The sequence below is a fragment of the Eubalaena glacialis genome, chromosome 13 (genome assembly GCF_028564815.1).
Source record: "Eubalaena glacialis isolate mEubGla1 chromosome 13, mEubGla1.1.hap2.+ XY, whole genome shotgun sequence".
NCBI classification, from domain to species: domain Eukaryota; kingdom Metazoa; phylum Chordata; class Mammalia; order Artiodactyla; family Balaenidae; genus Eubalaena; species Eubalaena glacialis.
This window is the reverse complement of record NC_083728.1, coordinates 57776028-57794693: the sequence shown is the minus strand read 5'-3', so window position 1 is coordinate 57794693 and position 18666 is coordinate 57776028. Positions and strand designations below refer to the sequence as shown.

Sequence of the window (18666 nt, the reverse complement as noted above, 5' to 3'; positions counted from 1 at the left end):
GCGCAAGGGAGGAAACTGGGGTTCAGAGGCTACAGAACCTGCCTAACATCACACAGCTAGTGTTAATTATCTAGTACTGTGCAACAAATGATCTCAAAACTTAGAGGCATAAATCAGCACACATTGATGATCTCATGGTTCCTGTGGATAAGGAGTACAGGAGCAGTTTGTCTACATGGTCCTGTCTCAGGGTCTCTCATGAGGTTGTGGGTAAGTTGTCAGCTCAGGCTGTCATTGAAAGGCTCGACTGAGGCTGGAGGATCCACTTCCAAGATGGCCCATTCACCCAGCTGTTGCTGGAAGCCTCAGTTCCTCATCATGGGGGCTCCTCCACAGGGCTGTCTGTCTTCATGACACAGCAGCTGGCTTTCCCCAGAGTGCATGAGTCTAGAGAACACCCAAGACTGAAGCTGCAGTGACTTTTATAACCTAATCTCGGAAGCGATATAGCATCACTTCTGACACGGTCTGTGGGTCACAAGGTACCCCTGGTACCATGCGGGAGGAACTGCAGGAGGGTGTGAGTTCCAGAAGGTGGGATCGCTGGGGGCCATCTTCAAGGCTGGCCACCACAGCTGGTCAAGGGCAGAGCCAGGACTCCAATCCTGCTAGGATGCAGGGAGAGACAAGGTGAGAGAAGCAGGCCAGGCCCGCACCCCCGGAGGTTTAGTGAGCCTGGGAAGAAAGTGCTCTACCTGGAAAAGGGGAGGTAGGGAGACCAATTAGGACGCATCCAGTTAGGGAGAGACACGGGGACTCTCAAAAGATAATGGGGGGGACTTCCCTGGTGGCGCAGTGGTTAAGAATCTGCCTGCCAATGCAGGAGACATGGGTTCGATCCCTGGTCCAGGAAGATCCCCCATGCTGCAGAGCAACCAAGCCCGTGTGCCATAACTACTGAGCCTGAGTGCTGCAACTACTGAAGCCCACGCACCTAGAGCCCATGCTCCGCAACAAGAAGCCACCACAATAAGAAGCCTGCGCACCGCAAGTAAGAGTAGCCCCTGCTCGCTGCAACTAGAGAAAGCCCACGTGCAGCAACGAAGACCCAACGCAACCAAAAAAAAAAAGATATTGGCATGGTCTCTGCTTCTGCCTACTAAGTCCCTGGTCACCATGCCTGAGGTTTGCTCGTGGCTGCTGGTGGATGGATGAAAGATGCCAAATTCAGCCAACGATTTCCAAGCCACCTGGGTAAACATCCTCCCATATGAATCATGCTATGTGAGGAAAAAACCGAGACTGGAAGTCTGGAAACGGAAAGTTGCATGAGGTCTCAGGCAAGTAAGCTTCCCTCTCTGAAACTCAGCTTCCCCAACTTTAAAATGGGCTGACTCCCCAAATTGGTCAAAATTCCAAAGACTGAAAACATCCAGTGTCGATAAGCATGTAGGGCAACTAGCACCTTCATACACTGATGGTAGTAATGTAGTGTCCCCTTTAGACCCAGGCAGTGGGGAGCCCTGGCCTAGGCCCTTCTCTCTAGAAGGTATGGTGGGGAGAATAACAGAATAACAGTGCTTCCAAAGATGTCCACATCCTAATCCCCCAACCTGTGAATATGTTATCTTATATGGAAAGGGGGAATTAAGGTTGCTAGGGAGCTGACCTTAAAATCAGGAGATTAGGGACTTCCCTGGTGGTCCAGTGGTTAAGAATCCGCCTTCCAATGCAGGGAACACGGGTTCAATCCCTGGTCGGGGAACTGGGATCCCACATGCTGCAGGGCAACTAAGCCCACGTGCTGCAAAGAAGAGCCTGCCGCAACAAAGAGCATGCGTGCCACAACTAAGACGCGACACAGCCAAAAAATAAAATAAATAAATAAATTTTAAAAATCAGGGGATCATCCAGGTAGGGCCAATATAATCACAAGAGTCCTTAAAAGATGGAAGAGACAGAAAGAGTCATGGTCAGAGTGATGTAATGTGAGAAACTGGACTGCCATTGCTGCCTTTGCCAATGGAAGGGGGTCATGAGCCAAGGAATGCCAGCAGCATGTACTAGCTGGAAAAGGTAAGAAAACAGATTCTCCCCTAGAGCTGCCACTACCTCGATGTTAGCCCACTGAGGTTTATTTTTGACTCTGACCTTCAGAATTGTAAAATAACCAATTTATGTCTTTTTAAACCACTAAGTTTGTGGTAATTTGTTCCAGCAGCACTAAGAAACTAATACAGAAGACCCTTCTGTGGCCCTCCCGTGGCCACAGGATGGAGGAGGAACCCACAGGGCCCAAAGGAGTGCCCAGGCAGGGCCCCCTTCAGCCTTCTACATACACTTCAGCATCAGAATCCGCAGAGTTCCCTGTGCATCACTCCAGGGTCCATCCTCCCCAGGGCAGCTGGGGTGGGTGGGGAGGAACCCAGCTGGTCCATGGTGGGATCTGGTTATTAGGTCAAGGAACATGCATCTTAGAGGAACATCCATCCTTGTTAAAACAGTGAGACAAATCCACGCATCCCCACCTGGGAAGCTCTCCACTTCACGTTGTTCAATTTAAAAAAATAGTGAATGGCAGAGCAGTATTAAAAGTGCATAGGACTTCCCTGGCGGCCCAGTGGTTAAGACTCTGCGCTTCCACTGCAGAGGGCGTTGGTTTGATCCCTGATCAGGGAACTAAGATCCCACAAGCCGCACAGCGGGCCAAAACAAAAACAAAACAGTGCAATCCCAGGTTGTAAAACAAAGACATAAATGTGGAAACAAGTCCAGGGTCACGTTGTAAAGAACCACACCAACCTGTTAACGGTGGGGGAGTGGGGCGCAGAGGGGCGTGGAAAAGAGGGTTGTGGTGCAGGGTGTTCCACAGGCAGGCGATGGAACGGAGAAGGAAGAGGCGCAGAGAGGCGGGGCCGGGCGGGTCTGGGCGCTGGGCCGCCCTTAAACTGGGTCAGAGGGCTCCGCGCACCCCTATTGCTCGGCGGAGGCGCGGCTCTCCGCAGCGCGGCCCCGATTGGCCGGAGCCAGAAACCCGCCCACAGCAAGGAGCCCCGCACAGGGCGAGCGAGTCAGCGGGTGCCGCACCCCTTCCCGGACCTGCAGGTCCTCTTAGCCCTGGCGCGCGGCGTAGCGGGTTGGACCAGGTTCATTGTGGACGACCCGCCTCTCGGGCACAGCCCGGTTCGGCGTGGCCCGTAAGTCGGTCCCCAACCCCCAAACGGGCTTCTCCGGCCAGGACCACCCGGAACCCCTGCACGAATCCGCGTGCGACCCCGAGCGCATTAATGGCCCACCACGGTGCCCGGTGAGCTCGGGGCCTAGGAGACCCGTCATCCCGATGACAAGCCCGAGGCTTCGGGAGGGACCCCTCAGCGCCGAGACTCCAACTCGAACCGCAGGCGCTCGGCACAGTCCAGAAGCGTCCAGTGGAAGCCTCGCAGAGCCCAGGCTCGGCAGCCAGGTGTCCCCCGCCCCCACCCAGGGGAGTCGCGACGCGGCGGCCGCGTGGGCCGAGCACCTCCCTGCAGAGACTCTCTTACCAACGCTGGGCCCTCGAGTCCTCCCACCCACACCCAAACAAGCCACGAAGAAGCTGGGAGCCCCCAGGTCACCTCCCCGGATCCCACTCCAGCTTCTCCAAATAGTGAAAGTCGCCCGCACCCACCAGTGACTCAGATACACACCTGGTGTCACCTCCCCCGCCCCCCAAGTCCACACCCACACCAGAGCAAGCCTGTCCCCGTACTTTGTCTCTGGCCCCACTGCCACCCGACAGCCAGTCCCTCAGGGTCTCCTTGTTACCCCCACGCCCCCAGCAACCGGAAGGAGCACTTAAAACGCCAGGGCATCCTTGTGTTTAAAACCCAGCAGCCTCAAACTCAGAACCAAAGCGAGCGAGGTGGGTGCGGGGTTGGGGGAAGGGGGGGTAGGAGTGAGAGTGTCCTTGGTGCAGTTCCCCTTTGGGGAGATCTGGAGATGATGATGGTGATGGTTGCACAACAATGTGAATGTACTTAATGCCACTGATCTTTGCACTTAAAAATGGTTAAAATGGTGAATGTTACGTATATTTTACAAAACAAACTCCAGTGGCTGCCCCCACACTGCAAATAAAATCCAAACTCCCAGGCCAACTGCAAGGCCCAGCTCCCCACGCTGTGGTTCCACTTCAGCCCCCAGGTCAACTCCCCCTCCAGCCCTAGCAGCCATCTGTGTTCCATCAACACACTAAGCCTGTGCACTGGGCCTTTGTGGGGCAGTTCCCTTTGCTTCCAGCCCAGCATTCGCTCCCACTTTCCCTGGTGTCACTCTTGCTGACCACCATCTCAACTAGCCCCTCTGTGATTCTCCACCCAGAGGGGCAGCATGGTAGCAGGGTTAACAGAGGCCCGGCAGCTGGGCAGGCCAGGCCACGTCCCCACCCCAGTGCTCACCAGCTCTGGGACTTGGTGCCCCCGTTTCCCCAGCTGAGAAATGAGGATGACAAACAGGAACCCCCTTTGGATTGTGGACAGAAGGGAGGAGTACTCGTACACGCTAGAGCACTAGGAGGCCTGGCACTGGTGGGCACTGTAAAGGCTCCTCCCTATTGGGCTCCTGCAGGTGGCCCCCACCCCAGGCCATCCCTCAGGCCTGCATCACGTGGTTGTTCTTCCCAGCCTATTCACCGTCAAACACAGCTGGGACCTGCAACCGGCTTCCCTGGTGGCACAGTGGTTAAGAATCCGCCTGCCAATGCAGGGGACACGGGTTCGAGCCCTAGTCCAGGAAGATCCCACATGCCGCGGAGCAACTAAGCCCGTGCGCCACAACTACTGAGCCTGCGCTCTAGAGCCTGAAAGCCACAACTACTGAGCCCGCGCACCTAGAGCCCGTGCTCCGCAACAAGAGAAGCCACCGCAGTGAGAAGCCCATGCACTGCAAAGAAGAGTAATCCCCGCTCGCCGCAACTAGAGAAAAGCCTGCGTGCAGCAACAAAGACCCAGTGCAGCCAAAAATAAATAAATAAAATAAATTAATTAAAATGCAGAGATTAAAAAAAAAAAGCTGTCCTACCCAGGGAGCCCAAGAGCCTGTGCTCCCAATGTGGGGGGACTGTTGCCAAGGCTGAGAGGACACCGGAGGCTGCAGGATGACACTAATGGACAAACACAGTGGCAAGGTGCAGGACACACATCGAGGACCCCCGAGCTGCCCACCAGCACCAGGCCGGGTCACCCACAGCTGTGTAAACACCAGGGCACAAGCGGATCATTTTACCCACTCAGGAGTTGGGTCAGGAGGTAGAGCTGTTCAGAAAAGAAGCCAAAAGAAATGGAGCCTCAATTATCCTGAGGGCTCAAGGCAGTGGGAACTCTGGTTGGGCAGGTTGACCGGGGTCAGCCCAGGGGCCCCAAGGCCAGTGCAGATTCCTCTTGAAGGTCGGAGAGGAGTGCCCGGTGCCGTGTCCAGGTCCAGCGCTGTGGCCTTGGGCCTCCACTCGGCCCACCCAACTAGGGTGCAGAGACCTACCCACAGGACACCCGCACACACCAGCCTCCCAAAACCTTTTCAGTGCCCACCCGAGGCCCCTCCTGTCTTCGGCTCCTCCCAGCCTGTTCCCTAACTTGTCTCCATGATCATTGATCCATTCTTTCCTGTTAAACATTCCAAGGTGCACCTACCCTTTAGCTCAGCCCCACAGGCAAACTGAAGCCGCACAATCACTCCCCAAGCCCCTTCCTGCTGGCTTTCCAGCCTGTAGTCCATGGCTTCCCCTTCCTGCCCTCCATTCATTTTCAGCTAGCTCATCTGCCTGTGGGTCTGCAGACCTCAAACACATCTGTCTAACAGAGAGGGGACCTGCTGCCCCCACTGAGCCCCATAAACCCCATGGGCAGGGTGGAGGTGGAATCCGGACACTCCCAACCCTGAGCCACAAACACCACCCCCAACCACCACCGCCAACAGCCACCAGGGTGAGGGCAGAAACAGCAAAAGCCCCGCTTTGAAGCAAAAAACTCAGAGACCAGGCGAGTCCCTATGGGGCACATGTTTATCCAAGCCAGCCGCCTCCGGGCCGAGGCCCCCCACCACTCTCTGGAGACCAGTTCCTCGATGGCCCAGCCGACAGTGTCCAGCTGGGGCTGGGCATCCCCTCCAGCGGCGGTCCTCAGTCACTGCCTGGCTTCTTCCGCCTGCCACACCAGCTCGCCCGAGATGTAGGTGGCCCGGACGTGGAGAGAGTCGTCGAGCACCACAAAGTCTGGGTCAGAGGTGGGTGGTGAGAAGCAGGCAGGGGCAGGGCCGCCACCGTCCCCACCCCAAGGCCTGGGTGCGGGAAACCAAGGCCCAGCACACGACTTGTGCAGGACATCCCGGCCCATCACAGACTGAGGCCCCAGAAGCAAGACTCCGGGCAGCAGAGAACAAACAACAATGCTCCCGCAGACCCTTGCCTGGCCCGTCTCAGACGCCAGAAGGCCTGGCCTGCTGGATGGGAAAGGGGGGCCGACCGAGGCCGCTGGCCAGGCAAAGCCACCTAGGCGAGGGGAAGAGCCCACCTCCTGCCCACCTGCCTCCCTGGCCCTGTCCCGGGCCTCCCAGGAACTCCCAGGCCGCCCCTCATTGGGCCCTGACCTGCATCGGCCCCGAAGTCCAGGGTCCCCTTGTGCTTCTCCAGGCCCAGGAGCTGTGCAGGGTGCAGGGACGCAGCCTCTAGGGCAGACTCCACGCTGCAGCCTGCTCAGGGAGCACAAATGGGTGACTACCCCCAACCTCTGGCTGGCTCTGCCATTTGACTTCAGGGCAGGCAGGGCCGGGGGTGGGGGCGCAGCGGCAGAGCACCGAGTTCTGGGTGGCCTCATGATGCCTGGGGTCCTGCTTTCTGGAGGGGTGCTCTCCTTGGAAGCCAAGGGGAGGGGCCTGCAGGCATTTGGGTCCGGAGCATTTTGTCAGTGAGGTCCCTGCAGGGCTGGGATGGGTGAGTGACAGGAAGAGGGTACCCAGTAGGGTTCCCCCCCAGCCCCAGAGCTCCAAATCCTAAGGTCACACCCCAGGACTCCGCAGCAGGGTGACGAGGCCCTCCCCTCCCCCCAACCTGAGGACACTGCTGGGTACCCCAATTCTCTCCATCCCCTGCTTCACCCCCCAAGCCAAGCCACAGCTCTCTGTGCCTCCCAATTCGTCTCCCTGCGGCTCCAAACAGCACCTTGGACCACAGTGCCCCCTACCCCCCGCCCCCTGCATGACATCCCAGCCCCAAGGCACTGCCAAGAGCCCCACAGGGCCTGGCCCACCACAGCCTCTGCCAGACACACCCTCCTCACCTCCCCAAGAACATGCCAACCCCCTTGAGAGGCCCCCAAGCAGCCCAACCCTGGAGCCCGGAGTGCTGCCCCCACCCCACCGCCCTCCACAGCTCTGCACCTGCCAATCCTGCAGTCCCACAGGCCCCAGGCCAAGGCCCTGCCCTCGGGTGCCGTGGCTTCAGTGCCTGTCACTGTGGGTTCCAGCCATCCGCTTGCTCGCAGCCCTCTCCCTCTGCCGTGAGCTCCTGCAGGCGGGACCTTGGCCACATTCCTAGTGCCCATCCCCTGGGGACCCCACCAGACACAGACAGGCCCTGGTGGTCCCCACTCTTCCCTCCAGCCACTCCCAGATGTAGCCTCTGCCCCAGTGCGCGCGCGCGCGCGCGCACACACACACACACACACACACACACACACACACACACACACGCGGCACACGCACCCCAGCCTCACTAACCTGTGGCCTGCAGGAAATGCCGGACGCAGGTATCCATTGGGGCTATGCTGCCACTCAGTGTGTTGGTGCCTTGAGAGCAGAGAGGGCAGGTTCTGGGGAGGCCAAGGGCACCAGGCACACTGGGCCACCCGAAGGCCCAGTGGGTGGGCAGGGGACACCCAGGTTCTTATATCCCACCAGAGGGGCTGAGAGGCTATCCTCACTCCGGCAGTCTTCGGGACAGGGGTCACTCACCTGCCACGTAGGCTGTCAGCCCATCCACCTCCACCTCCTGCTGCCCCAGCGTGTGACGGCCATTGCCCAAGCCCAGGGCAGGGACAGCATCAGTGACCAGCACCAGCCCTGCAAGGGGAAGGGGCCTCAGGAGCTGCCCGGCCTGGTCTTCCTACCGGCTCCCGCCCTGTATGGCCGCTCACCCTCGGGGTGGGCCCGGTGGGCGATGCGCAGGGCGGCAGGGTTGGTGTGTATGCCGTCAGCAATCATCCCGTAGAAGATGTGGCGGCCCAGGGGCAGCCGATCACTGGTCAGGAGCCCCACGATGCCTGGGTCACGGTGGTGGAACTGGGCAGGGGCAGGCGGGGGGCGCTGAGCGACAGCAGGACCCCTGCACCCTCCCGCCAGGAGCTGGGGTGGCACTCACAGGCAGCATGGCGTTGAAGAGGTGGGTGATGAAGGTGGCCCCGCTCTGCACGGCTTCCTCCGCAGTGCCCAGGTCAGCTACCGAGTGCCCTGCGGGGACCCAGACTCAGACTCTGCACCCAGCCCAGGACCCCGGGTGGGCTGGCCCCCGAGGTGATGACACACCTCCTTACCTAGGGACACGCAGATGCCAAGGGCCGTCAATGCCCGGATCACCTCGTGGCTGCGGCCCAACTCGGGGGCCAGTGTCACGATGCGGACATTGTCCAGGCCCCCATAGATGGCCAGCAAGTCTTGGAAAGCGTTGGCCTCAAAGGAACGCAGGTGGGCCTCGGGGTGTGCGCCCCGCTTCTCGCGGCTGATGAATGGGCCCTCCAGGTGCACCCCTGGGGGGAGAGGAGGGTATGGTTCCAGCAGGCCCCCTGCCCTGCAGCCCCCACCCTGGCCCCTCTTGCCTGCCCGCCCTCCCTCCCCAGTTGGGCATCTGGAAGGCAAGGGGCTGCCAACAGGTCCCCAAGGAGCCTCCCAGGGTAGGGGTGGGGAGAGGGGTCAGCCACTCACCGAGGACCCCTGCCCCATGGGGACCACCGCTCTTCACGGGGATCTGAGGAAGGACCTGGGGGGAACCAGCTGTTAAAGCCCTGCCCCCCACGGCCCAGCACCCAGAGGTCACAGCCCAGTCAAGGTCAGAGGTCACAGTTCAGAGCCCAGCCCCTGCTGACCTTCCCTCAGGTGTTAGAAGATGGTCGAAGGCCCCAACCACGGGAAAGCACAGCACATCAAGAAATGACAGGTGCCCAGGGATGCAAGCCTGCCCTGCCTGAGAGGACCTAGAGGCGGGGAGACAGCTCCCAAGCAGGGGGCAGGCACGTGGCACCAAGGCCCTCAAGGTGGCCCCGTCAGACAGCAGCTAGGATGCAGCGGGCTGCGCACCAAAGGGTCTGGACCCAAACAGGATGACCAGCCTGGCCTCGCTGAGCTGCAGGCCCAGGAAGCAGGGCTGGCGCAGGAGGAGGGCACGCAGTCCAGGCAGAGCAAGGGGCAGAAGCAGGGCTTGGTGGCCGGAAAGCTCAGACACCGACGGCGCAGCCACACTGTGCCCGGATCTGGACACCAGGGGCAAAGGCACTTGTGTGACTCTCTGGGGAGGATGGGGGGCTGGAAGGGCAGGAGATGGGCCTCAAAGGGCTAACAGAAAGCTAACTCTTATCTTTCCTGGTGGAAAGCAACATTTACGCTGCCCTAAACCAAAAAGTTAAGCAGGAGTACCAGCACATTTTCTAGAGATATGGGGGCAAATTCCAAGGGTCAGCTGAGTTCAAAGTGATTACCTCTAAGTGGGAACTGGTGGGAACAAAGGGCTGCTGTTTTTCCTAACAACCCATGTGATACATGTAAGTTCACTAAAGGGCTAAAAAATTAAAAAAAGAAATAATGGCTGAGTTTTTCTAGAATAGAGTTTTAAAAGGGAATGCTAGAAAGCACTGAGTAGACAAAACAGACAGTCTGGAGATGAAGGGAATGAGGCACGTTCAAGGCAGGAAAGCAGTGGAAAAGGTGAAAGTGTAGAGGGCGTGTGGGGCCTGAGGAAAGGGCCTGGCTGCCACCCTGAGGAGGTGCCTGATGTTGACTCAGCAGACAATGGACCTGAAGCAGAGAACAACACGCTCAGACCCTCCTCCTGGAAGGGTAGGAAAGGGCAAGACTGGGGGAGGAGACCCCCGAAAAAGAGCAGCTGGTCTCAGTGGACCTGAAGAACTTCTGACAAAGTAGCAATCCGTTTCCCCCCACTGTGAAACGGCCCTGGAGGGAGGTGGGGCAGAACGAAGGGAGGGCCGTGTGTGGGGACATCCAAGTGAACAGTTCTATAGTTTCTAACGCGATACTGGTATCAAAGTTTTCATATGCAAAGCCCTCCACGATTTCCACCATACATCAGTTTACTCTATGCCTCCCAAGGCTTTCATCCTGTAAGCATTTATGAAGGGTGACGGGTGCCAGGAAGAAAACATAAGACAGAAACCCTACTGGCCCAAAACTCCTTCCCCTATGGAAGAAGCCCCACAGTTCATATCATGATGCTCGAAGGTGCTGCTTGAAATCAGGGGCAGCGGGTGACAGCACGGCATGGGCAGTGCGCAGCAGATGAGCTACACAGGGTGGACAGAGAGAGGCAGAGGCCTTCCAGGCAGAAAGCTTGGGGGCAGAAGAGGGAGCTGCCTCGAATGGCTGAAATGCAGGTGGGGAAGGAATGCTCAGGAGGGTTGGTCCACCCTGCAGGAGGTTGGGGGAAACATGAGTGTTGTGCGGAGCCTGATACCTGGGAAAGGCCACTCTGGCAGGACCCAGGGCTGGGAGAGCAGTTGGGAGACTGGGTTAAGAGTCACTAAGCCTCACTGTTGGGGACCAGGAGAGGGGAGGAGAAAGAAACGGGGGCAAGAGGGTAGGCATGTTCCTGGATCCTGGACAGGGAAATTACAGCCTGATGACTGAGAGAGAAAACACAGAACCAGGGGACAGTTTGCAGCAGGAAAACGAGATTGGTTTTTGACACCTGACTCTGTCGTGGGAGACTCAAGGAAATTTCTGGAAAGATGTCCATAGCTGACACTTACCAAGGGCATACTATGAACCAAGCATAGTGCTGAGCGCCCAACCCTAAGAGATGGATTCCGTTATTATTCTTACTTAAGGTTTGAAAAAACTGAGGCTCAGAAACAAATAACGTTGTCCCAAGTCTCCCAGACGATACACGAAGTCAGGGGGCCGGGACCGAACCCGGGTCCACAGCCAACCTCCCCCGGCTCCCGGCTCTGAGTCTGTGTGCACACACCCAGGAAGGGACCCCACAGCAGGCAACACAATCCGAGATCCTCGGATCGATCCTGTTCTGGAGAAAAACTACAAAACTAGAACATAAATGGTAGACTAAAAGGTAACCGTGTTAATTCCGCAAACTCAAGGACTCCATGGTACTCGAATAAAGGAATACCCATGCTTTTAAGAAAGGGGTAAATACTAAGGAGCAAACACGTATGTTGTGTGCCAGCTACAATTCAGAAATTCAGAGAAACAGAACAGTATACAAACAGAGAAAACAAGATCGAATAACATAACGTGGCAAAGAGCAAAACCGGAGAACCTGCGTACAAAGTAAAACTTAAAGGAAAAATGGACCGTGGACAACTGAATCCCAAGACTTGCAGATAAGAAAGAATTGGAACAGTGTGGTGGTGCATGCGGGAGCAGCAGAGGAAGCCTGGGGCAGGCGACGGAGCTTCTTTCTGGAGAGGTGTTCACTGGCACCGCATACCACAGATAGGTGGTTGGGCATGATCAACTAAGGACGTGGCAATCACAGAGTCCCAGCAGCCTTAGTCAAGGAGATGCCTGGAGGCGGCCAGATTGCAGGGTGGGGAGGGCGTATGGCAGGTGGCTGAGGCAGCGAATGCGGAAGCCCATGGGGACAGTCAGACCCGCAGTGGCACACCAGGCGGAGGAACACCTGGATGAGAAAGCCCAGGGGAGGGGACCCCCCAGGCCCGGGTGGAGGGAGGCCAGCAGGTGAGGCCAGACTCAAGGGCCAAGGGGTGTTCGTGAGGGAAAGAGATCAGATTTGAAAATTAAGAGGCTGGGTGCCCCTGGGGCCTCCTTCGCTTGAGGCCGGGAGCCTGACCTCACCTTGCGATAAACCTCCGGTGGCGAGGTGACCAATGTGGGACAGAAGGAGGTGACTCCGTGTGGCAGGATCCTCCGGGCCACCAGGGCGACTCCCGAATCCACGTCCTCCGTGGCCTGAGAGAAGTCAACGCCAAACCCACCTGCGGTACAGACAAGAGGGGATCACACGGTGCTCAGAGCTCCTCCTCTGGGTCCCCGCCCCGCGGGCTCCGGACCACACCGTTGATCTGCACGTCGATGAAGCCGGGCGCTAGGATGCAGCCCCCGCAGTCCCTCTGCTCGTCAGCCACGCGCCGCTCCTCAAAGAACAGCTTCTCCGGGTCCAGAATGCTGCCCCCGCGCACCCACAGATCCTCCCTGCGCACAGAGCGGGGCGGAGGTTCGCATCACCGGCCCCGGAGCCCACCAGGCAGCCCCGGCCCCGGCCAGCGCCCACCTGAGCAGCGCCCGGCCCCGCAGGATGCGGCAGTTGGTGAACTGGATCACCGGGGCCCGCGCCGCGCCCTGCCCGCCGCGCATCCTGAGCCCAACCGAGCGGGAGGCGCCGGATTCCGCGCCGAGTTCCGGCCTAGAGCTTGGCCGGACGCACGTGACCCTCAGCTGACTGAGACGCGCCCACGTGATCCGGGCGCCCACGTGACCAGCGCAGTCCACAGTGACGCAGCGACGTCTTCCCGGGTGGCCCGGCCCTCGGCCCCTCCCTCCCGGCCCCGCCACCCGCAAGCCCCGGGCCCCAACAAGCGACCCACACCCAGGCATCCAGTCACATCCGAGAACTTTATTGGACACGGTTCGGAGCCAGGGCCCGGTGGGCCCAACACACTGCGCCACGGCCCTGACAGCCAGGGCTGCAGGAGGTGGTTCCATCCAACGCGTCTCAGGGCAAACGGTAACCGCACAACGCCAACAGTCTACCTAAGATTACTATAGAGTTGGGAGACGGAGGGCTGCTCCACAGACGTATGAACAGGTCAAATCTTTATAAATAAACATCCAGTGAAGAGAAAATGACAACTCTAATTCATCCTTATACACAGAGCACTCTAGGGCAGATGGGTGGGGGCGGCCAGAGGCCTGCATCCTCACTGGTCAGGGGCCTGGACCGGGAGTGGTGGGCCCAGATGTCCACGGCACGGGGCAGGCAAGGGCAAGGCTGGGGGCAACAGACGATGGGCACTAGGACACTGCGCATTTACAAGACCAACTACTGGCAGGCAGCTGCCCCCGTGCGTGTGTGTCAGGCTGTTCGTTCTGGAATGAGGAGGGGGTGGTCTTTACATCATATTCTGTGGCTGGTGGGCCCGGAGGGGCTACTTTGTGGAGAGGATGAGGGCGACGATGAGACCGTAGAGGCCGAGCACCTCGGCGAAGATGAGGATCAGGATCATGCCCACGAATAGCCGGGGCTGCTGGGCAGTGCCCCGCACGCCGGCGTCCCCCACGATGCCGATGGCAAAACCAGCTGCCAGCCCACTCAGGCCCACGCTCAGGCCAGCGCCCAGTTGAAGGAAACTCCTGGGGGAGAGAGTACACAGGATGGATGTTAGCCAACAGCCAGGGAAGGCAGCAGGCATGGGTCACCAGCCATCCACCCAAGACCCCTCCCGGCTCCGCACAGTGGCTTTACCCCAGGCAGGGTGTAGGGAGAGCAACCCAGGCCTCACCTGTAGAGACTGATGCCATCATTCAGGGAGTTGGCAATGAGGACTGCCACCACCAGGCCATAGATTGCGATGATACCGGCCATGACCACTGGGATGATGGACTTCATGATCAGCTCCGGCCGCATGACAGACATGGCTGCGATGCCGGTGCCACTCTTGGCTGTGCCATAGGCGGCACCCAGGGCTGAGGGGGAGAAGATGAGGTGAGCCCAGAGCACCTGTGGCTAGGACCCTGGGGGCAGCTTTTGGCATACTTACAGGCCAACGCAAGTTATCACCCGCAAGGGGCAAGACGAAAGTGGCACTCAGCCAGGAGCAGGTGGCCTTCAGAGGAACGGCCACAGCTGGGCACTCAAGGAACCCACTGTATGGGTTCCTCCACCAGATGCCCTCATGGCTGTCTGGCCCATATGGGCTCCTGCCCTCCTGTGAAATCCCAACCCAGGCTCACCAGCACTCCCCATGCCTGCTACATAGATCCCATGCTCCCACAGAGCCTCAGACCTAAAAGGTGGAGCTGTGACAGGCTGCCCTGTCACGTGGGGAAACAGGCAGCTGGGCACAGAAGCCTTGCAGATTCTGGGCACCTTTTGTCCCACCAGGCACTTTCCCAGGTCAAGAAAGGCCTAGAAAAGCACAAGCTATGTCAACAGCCCAGATGTTGAGCCCGGGTCAGCCCACAAGCCCTGGGACTAAGTGCAGAGACAACACGCTGGAAGAGCCACTGCCGTGCAGGGTCAGGGGAAGCTGGCCTGGCAATTCTCGTCCTCTCAGGCCAGAGGTTCGCCCACTCCCCACCCTGCCCACCGCACTTCCCACAACTCCCAGCCCAGGGACACGCTGCAGCAAGGGCTAGTGTGTCTGTCAACAGGCTGAATGCTCTGCCAGAAAAGGCAGCTCTCGGCACCCTCAGCCACAGAGCAGGCCAGGACCCTTGAGTTCGGGGAGAATCCTCTCTGAACAACCAGAGAAAGGGCAAGTCAAAGAGAGGACGGTACAGGACAGACAGTGGGCTGTGAAGCCATCACCCAGGCCGACCCCAAGGCCCCTGCAGACCTGTGAGAAGCCTAGCTTGTGCTGAGGCCTCCGGTGATTGGGGGGGCGGGGGGGGGAGGCTCTAGGCACTGCAGGACTCCTGTCTCCCCTGCCACTGTCCCTCCTCCCTCTTCCCAGGGTGGGCTGCCTTCCTGAAAGTCCCCCTTCTCCTGGCCTGTCTTCCAAGCCTAGAAAAAACGTTTGCAAGCACAACAGAGAACCACAGGGGCCCAGGCAGCTCTTCTGACTCCAGTCGCCGCCCTCGAGGCTCCCAATGTGCGGCTTGAGCAGATGCTGACATGGGTCAGAGGTGGAAGGGGCCAGGACAATCCCAGACATTCCTGTGCATCTTTGACTCACCTATTTGGGCTGCCAAAAGATGACTAATCTGTGCTCATTGCAGAGCAGGGATGAGGTCAGAGGGGCTCTGCCTTCCCAGGGCTCTGAGCCTGGTGAAGAGACAGACACAGCCCCTCCAAGCATGGCAACACATTCCAGGAAGAGTGGGGAGGTCTGGGGAAAGGTTTCACAAGGGAGGCGACAACTGAGTGGAGGGCTGATAGTGAGTAGGTGGTCACAGAAAGGCAAGGCAAGAGGAAGAAGATTCCAGACCACACAGAGCAGACACCAGACAGGGAGCAGAGGGAGGGAGGCAGCGGTGGGGGCAGCAGGACCTGCACTGCCTCCCCTCCACACCCCCAACATCCAGCCTTCAGGTGCCACTCTTCACCAAGCCGCTCCTGGAGCAACAGTGCATTTTTTGGCCTCCTACTACGGGCCCAGCACCACACCAGGCCAGCGCCAGGGCTCATTACTCAAGGACGAGGGCACAGACTGATAGGTGGCACTGGGTGAGACCCCATTACAGGGAAGCCAGCACCCCAGGCAGTGGGCTCTGCTGCAAGGCTGGAGCGGGCGAGAGTCGGCAAGTGAGCTGGGCCCTTCTCTGTACAGTGCAGCATGGAGATCATGTGGCTGTGCTTCCCCTGGGGGTGGGGAAGCCACAAGAGAAACAAAGGGAACAAGGATGACCATCAAGAAGAAAGAGCAGCCTGGCCCAGGCAGCTGGGCTGCGAAGACCCTGGATGCCAGCTCCAGAGTCCAAGCCTGAAGGTGCTCCAGATGGAGCAGGGAACAGAAAGAGGAATCAGGACACGGTTCCGTGAACATAGCGCCAAACACCAGCGGCTCACTGGTAGGGAGGAAGTCACAGAAGATATGGAAAAGGAGCAACTGACGGCTCCGTGGAAGACATGATGAAGAAAGAATATACAAGACTTGGATCATAAGTTAAGAAAAAAAGGGAAGCTGGAATGGGTGATGGGGATTGGGAGAGGGAGTGGACCTCATTCAGTCGTAAGAAGACCAGTCAGCCAAGTGCTAGGCAGGCCAGGGGCAATCTGGGCCAGGAGCAGCGGACAGAGCTTGCACTCACCCTGGCAGCAACACCTGAGGCCTGAGAACTGTTCAGGAAGGCACAAGGAAGTAGACGAAGACAGGCCCTGGAGAAAGGTTCTAAAGAAAGAAATTAAGTCAGAGTCTGACCCAACTGACCAAGTAAGAAGCTGGCTACTGTAGGGCCACAGTAAGCCCCATGTAGGGAGGGGAGCAGGAGTGGAGCTGCATACGAGCCAACCAGAACGGGTGGCCCCAATTCCCAGGAGCCTGGGGCAAGCAAAATACCTCTGGACCAGTGATACCCTGCTCTCAGTAACTTCCAAAGACCTGCTGGTCAGGCTCCATTCAAAAGTACCAAGTAAGTTCTAGAAAGACAGGAAGAGAGGCACCTGGTGACCGGAAGGAGGCCAGGAGCTGGATACGGAAAAAGGGTTCGGGGGCAAACTCAGCGAGAATTCAAGTTCCACATGGGCAGGGTTCTTGTTTTGTTCACCGATGTCCCCCAGTACCTGGCGCGTAGTAGGAGCTCACTGGAGAATTGCTGAATGGTGAATGACAGACAATCAACAACCCACAAGTGGCCAGGCACTGGCCCTGAAGGCATTCCGGAGGCAAAGAGCAAAAAAGGCTGGGGGAAAAGGGGGCACATCAGCCTGCTGGGAGGCACGGGAGAGCAGGCAGCTCTGGAAGATGTGGAAATAGTAGGCGTCGCTTAGGACAGAAGAGGAAGTACAGGCCACTTCTCCCACCACAAATGACCCCTTACTCACACATGATGGGAAGGGCAGGGCCCACTCAGCAGCTTGTGACCGGCAGTCAGGCCCGCCTGGGCAGAGGGAAGCCCCAAGCCCCCACCCCACTAGTGTTTACAGTCAGCAGAGAGTGTTTAGAGTTCAATCCCTCCACATACCTGCATAGGGAGCCTCTCCAGTCCACCACACAGGGTGGGGCAGGGCGAGTCATCAAAGCCCAAAACCAGACCTACCTCAGAAGGCCTGGACCAGACCAGGCCAGACCAGTCCACAGGGGCTGCAGCTGGGTCAGGACTCACCTCCCTGGGTCCCACATTCCTGGCCGGGCCCAAGTGCTCTTCTCCCAGAAGGGCCAATTTTCATTGAATTTTACACCCCAGTACTGATAAGACCCAACTTCAAAACCAAGGTGCCATCAAAAACCCTGCAAGGCCCCTTCTCCATTCCTAGGGCAGCCCCTCCCAAATCCAGGCCTCAGGGAAGGGGAGAAAGGTCATTCATTCATTCAGGCCTGAACTGAAGACTTCCTTCTATGGAAAAAACCCCAATCCCCTCAACACTGAGGCTGCATGCTACCTCGCTCACCCAGACAAGCGTCCGCAAACGCAGTGCTGAGGCTGGCCTGTCTCCCAGACATCCATACTGCACCCTCGGCCTGTCTGACCCACCCCCACCCCCCAACTCCACTCCCACCTCTGGGTCCCTGCCGGCTCTCAAGACCAACCTCTCAACCCAGCTTTTCTAACCAACCCACACCGCCTACAGGGGTATTGGGAAACACCGACAAGCCCTAACCGGAAGCACCTGACTAGGTGCAGACCCACCTGACCCCCGCCGACGGGCCAGGCCGCCACAAGGGCGAGGGCTGTGGACCACAGCGGGGAGCGCCAGGGCCGGATTCCCCACCTCCGCCGCCCACGGACAGGGTCGGCCCCGTGTCGGGGGATCTTTCCGAGGTGTGATGTCACACCTGGCCGCAGGATGGGGGGGGGGCGGGTGCGGAGCAGACGCAGGACCGCGAGCCCCCACCCCAGCCTCGCTCCCGCCTCTCCAGGGGCTAAGATGGCAGCGGCGCCGCCGCCCCACCCCCGCACCGACACGACCGGCTGGCCGCGGGCCAGCCCGGGACCCCCGGGAGACCCTGGGACCCACACCGGGGCCTAGCCCGCATGCCCTGCCCTCCAGACACCCGACGGCCCCCTGCAGCCCTCAGGGTCCTGGCCCAGGCCTGCAGTCACGTGAGACCCGGGACCCCCAACAGCTCGAAATTACGTCAGAGTGACGTCACACGCCGAACCCCGGCGAGCAGCAGGCACGAGCCCCGCGCGCCCCCCGCCTCCCGGGTCCCTCCTGCCACGGCGCTCACCGCTGAAGACCATGGCGGCCGAGGCGCCCATGACCGCGAAAAAGGAAGCGTACTCGGGGCCGCTCTTGGCCTCGGACATGTCTGCGGGTGAGGCGGGGGCGAGGTCGGGCCGGGCGCGGCGAGCACCGAGCTGTACTAGGCGAGCAATCAGACGGCTGGGAAAGCGATCCGGGCCGTCAGCCGCTGCGCTCTAAATACCAGCACCGCAGAACAAAATGGCGGCCGTGGCCGCGTCACATGACCCGGGCCCCGCCCCTGCGGGCCATACCACTTCGCGCCGGTAGGGGGCGTCACGGCCCCGGGACGCCCCCTAGCGGCCCGCTGACTGCCCACGCACTGTGCTGTCGCCTTGCCGGCCTGGACCCCTGCGCCCCGCCCCACCTCGGCCTCCTCAGGTGCGCTGTCGGGTGCCGCCGGCCTCTCGAACCCCGCGGCGTTGGGC

General features: G+C 59.3%; 2 protein-coding genes across 3 annotated transcripts; both read right to left on the bottom strand.

Moving 5' to 3' along the window:
• Positions 1 to 5959: 5959 nt before the first annotated feature.
• On the bottom strand, positions 5960 to 12599 carry AMDHD2 (amidohydrolase domain containing 2). 2 transcript variants are annotated; one of them, XM_061208167.1, is made up of 11 exons: positions 12446 to 12599; positions 12230 to 12366; positions 12010 to 12149; positions 8890 to 8944; positions 8502 to 8714; positions 8330 to 8418; positions 8106 to 8250; positions 7924 to 8031; positions 7690 to 7758; positions 6562 to 6663; positions 5960 to 6187 (listed from the first exon to the last, which is right to left on the bottom strand). In XM_061208167.1, exons 1-11 carry the CDS (start codon positions 12526 to 12528, stop codon positions 6099 to 6101), a joined length of 1230 nt encoding a protein of 409 aa, XP_061064150.1. In that variant the 5' UTR covers positions 12529 to 12599; the 3' UTR covers positions 5960 to 6098. The 2 variants fall into 2 exon arrangements, with proteins under 2 accessions (XP_061064150.1, XP_061064151.1); XM_061208168.1 differs by lacking the exons at positions 5960 to 6187; positions 6562 to 6663 and adding an exon at positions 7439 to 7517.
• Positions 12600 to 12767: 168 nt separating this feature from the next.
• On the bottom strand, positions 12768 to 18457 carry ATP6V0C (ATPase H+ transporting V0 subunit c). Its single transcript, XM_061208905.1, has 3 exons — positions 18225 to 18457; positions 13674 to 13857; positions 12768 to 13524 (listed from the first exon to the last, which is right to left on the bottom strand). The coding sequence occupies exons 1-3, from the start codon at positions 18301 to 18303 to the stop codon at positions 13320 to 13322; spliced, it is 468 nt and encodes a 155-aa protein (XP_061064888.1). The 5' UTR covers positions 18304 to 18457; the 3' UTR covers positions 12768 to 13319.
• Positions 18458 to 18666: the final 209 nt, after the last annotated feature.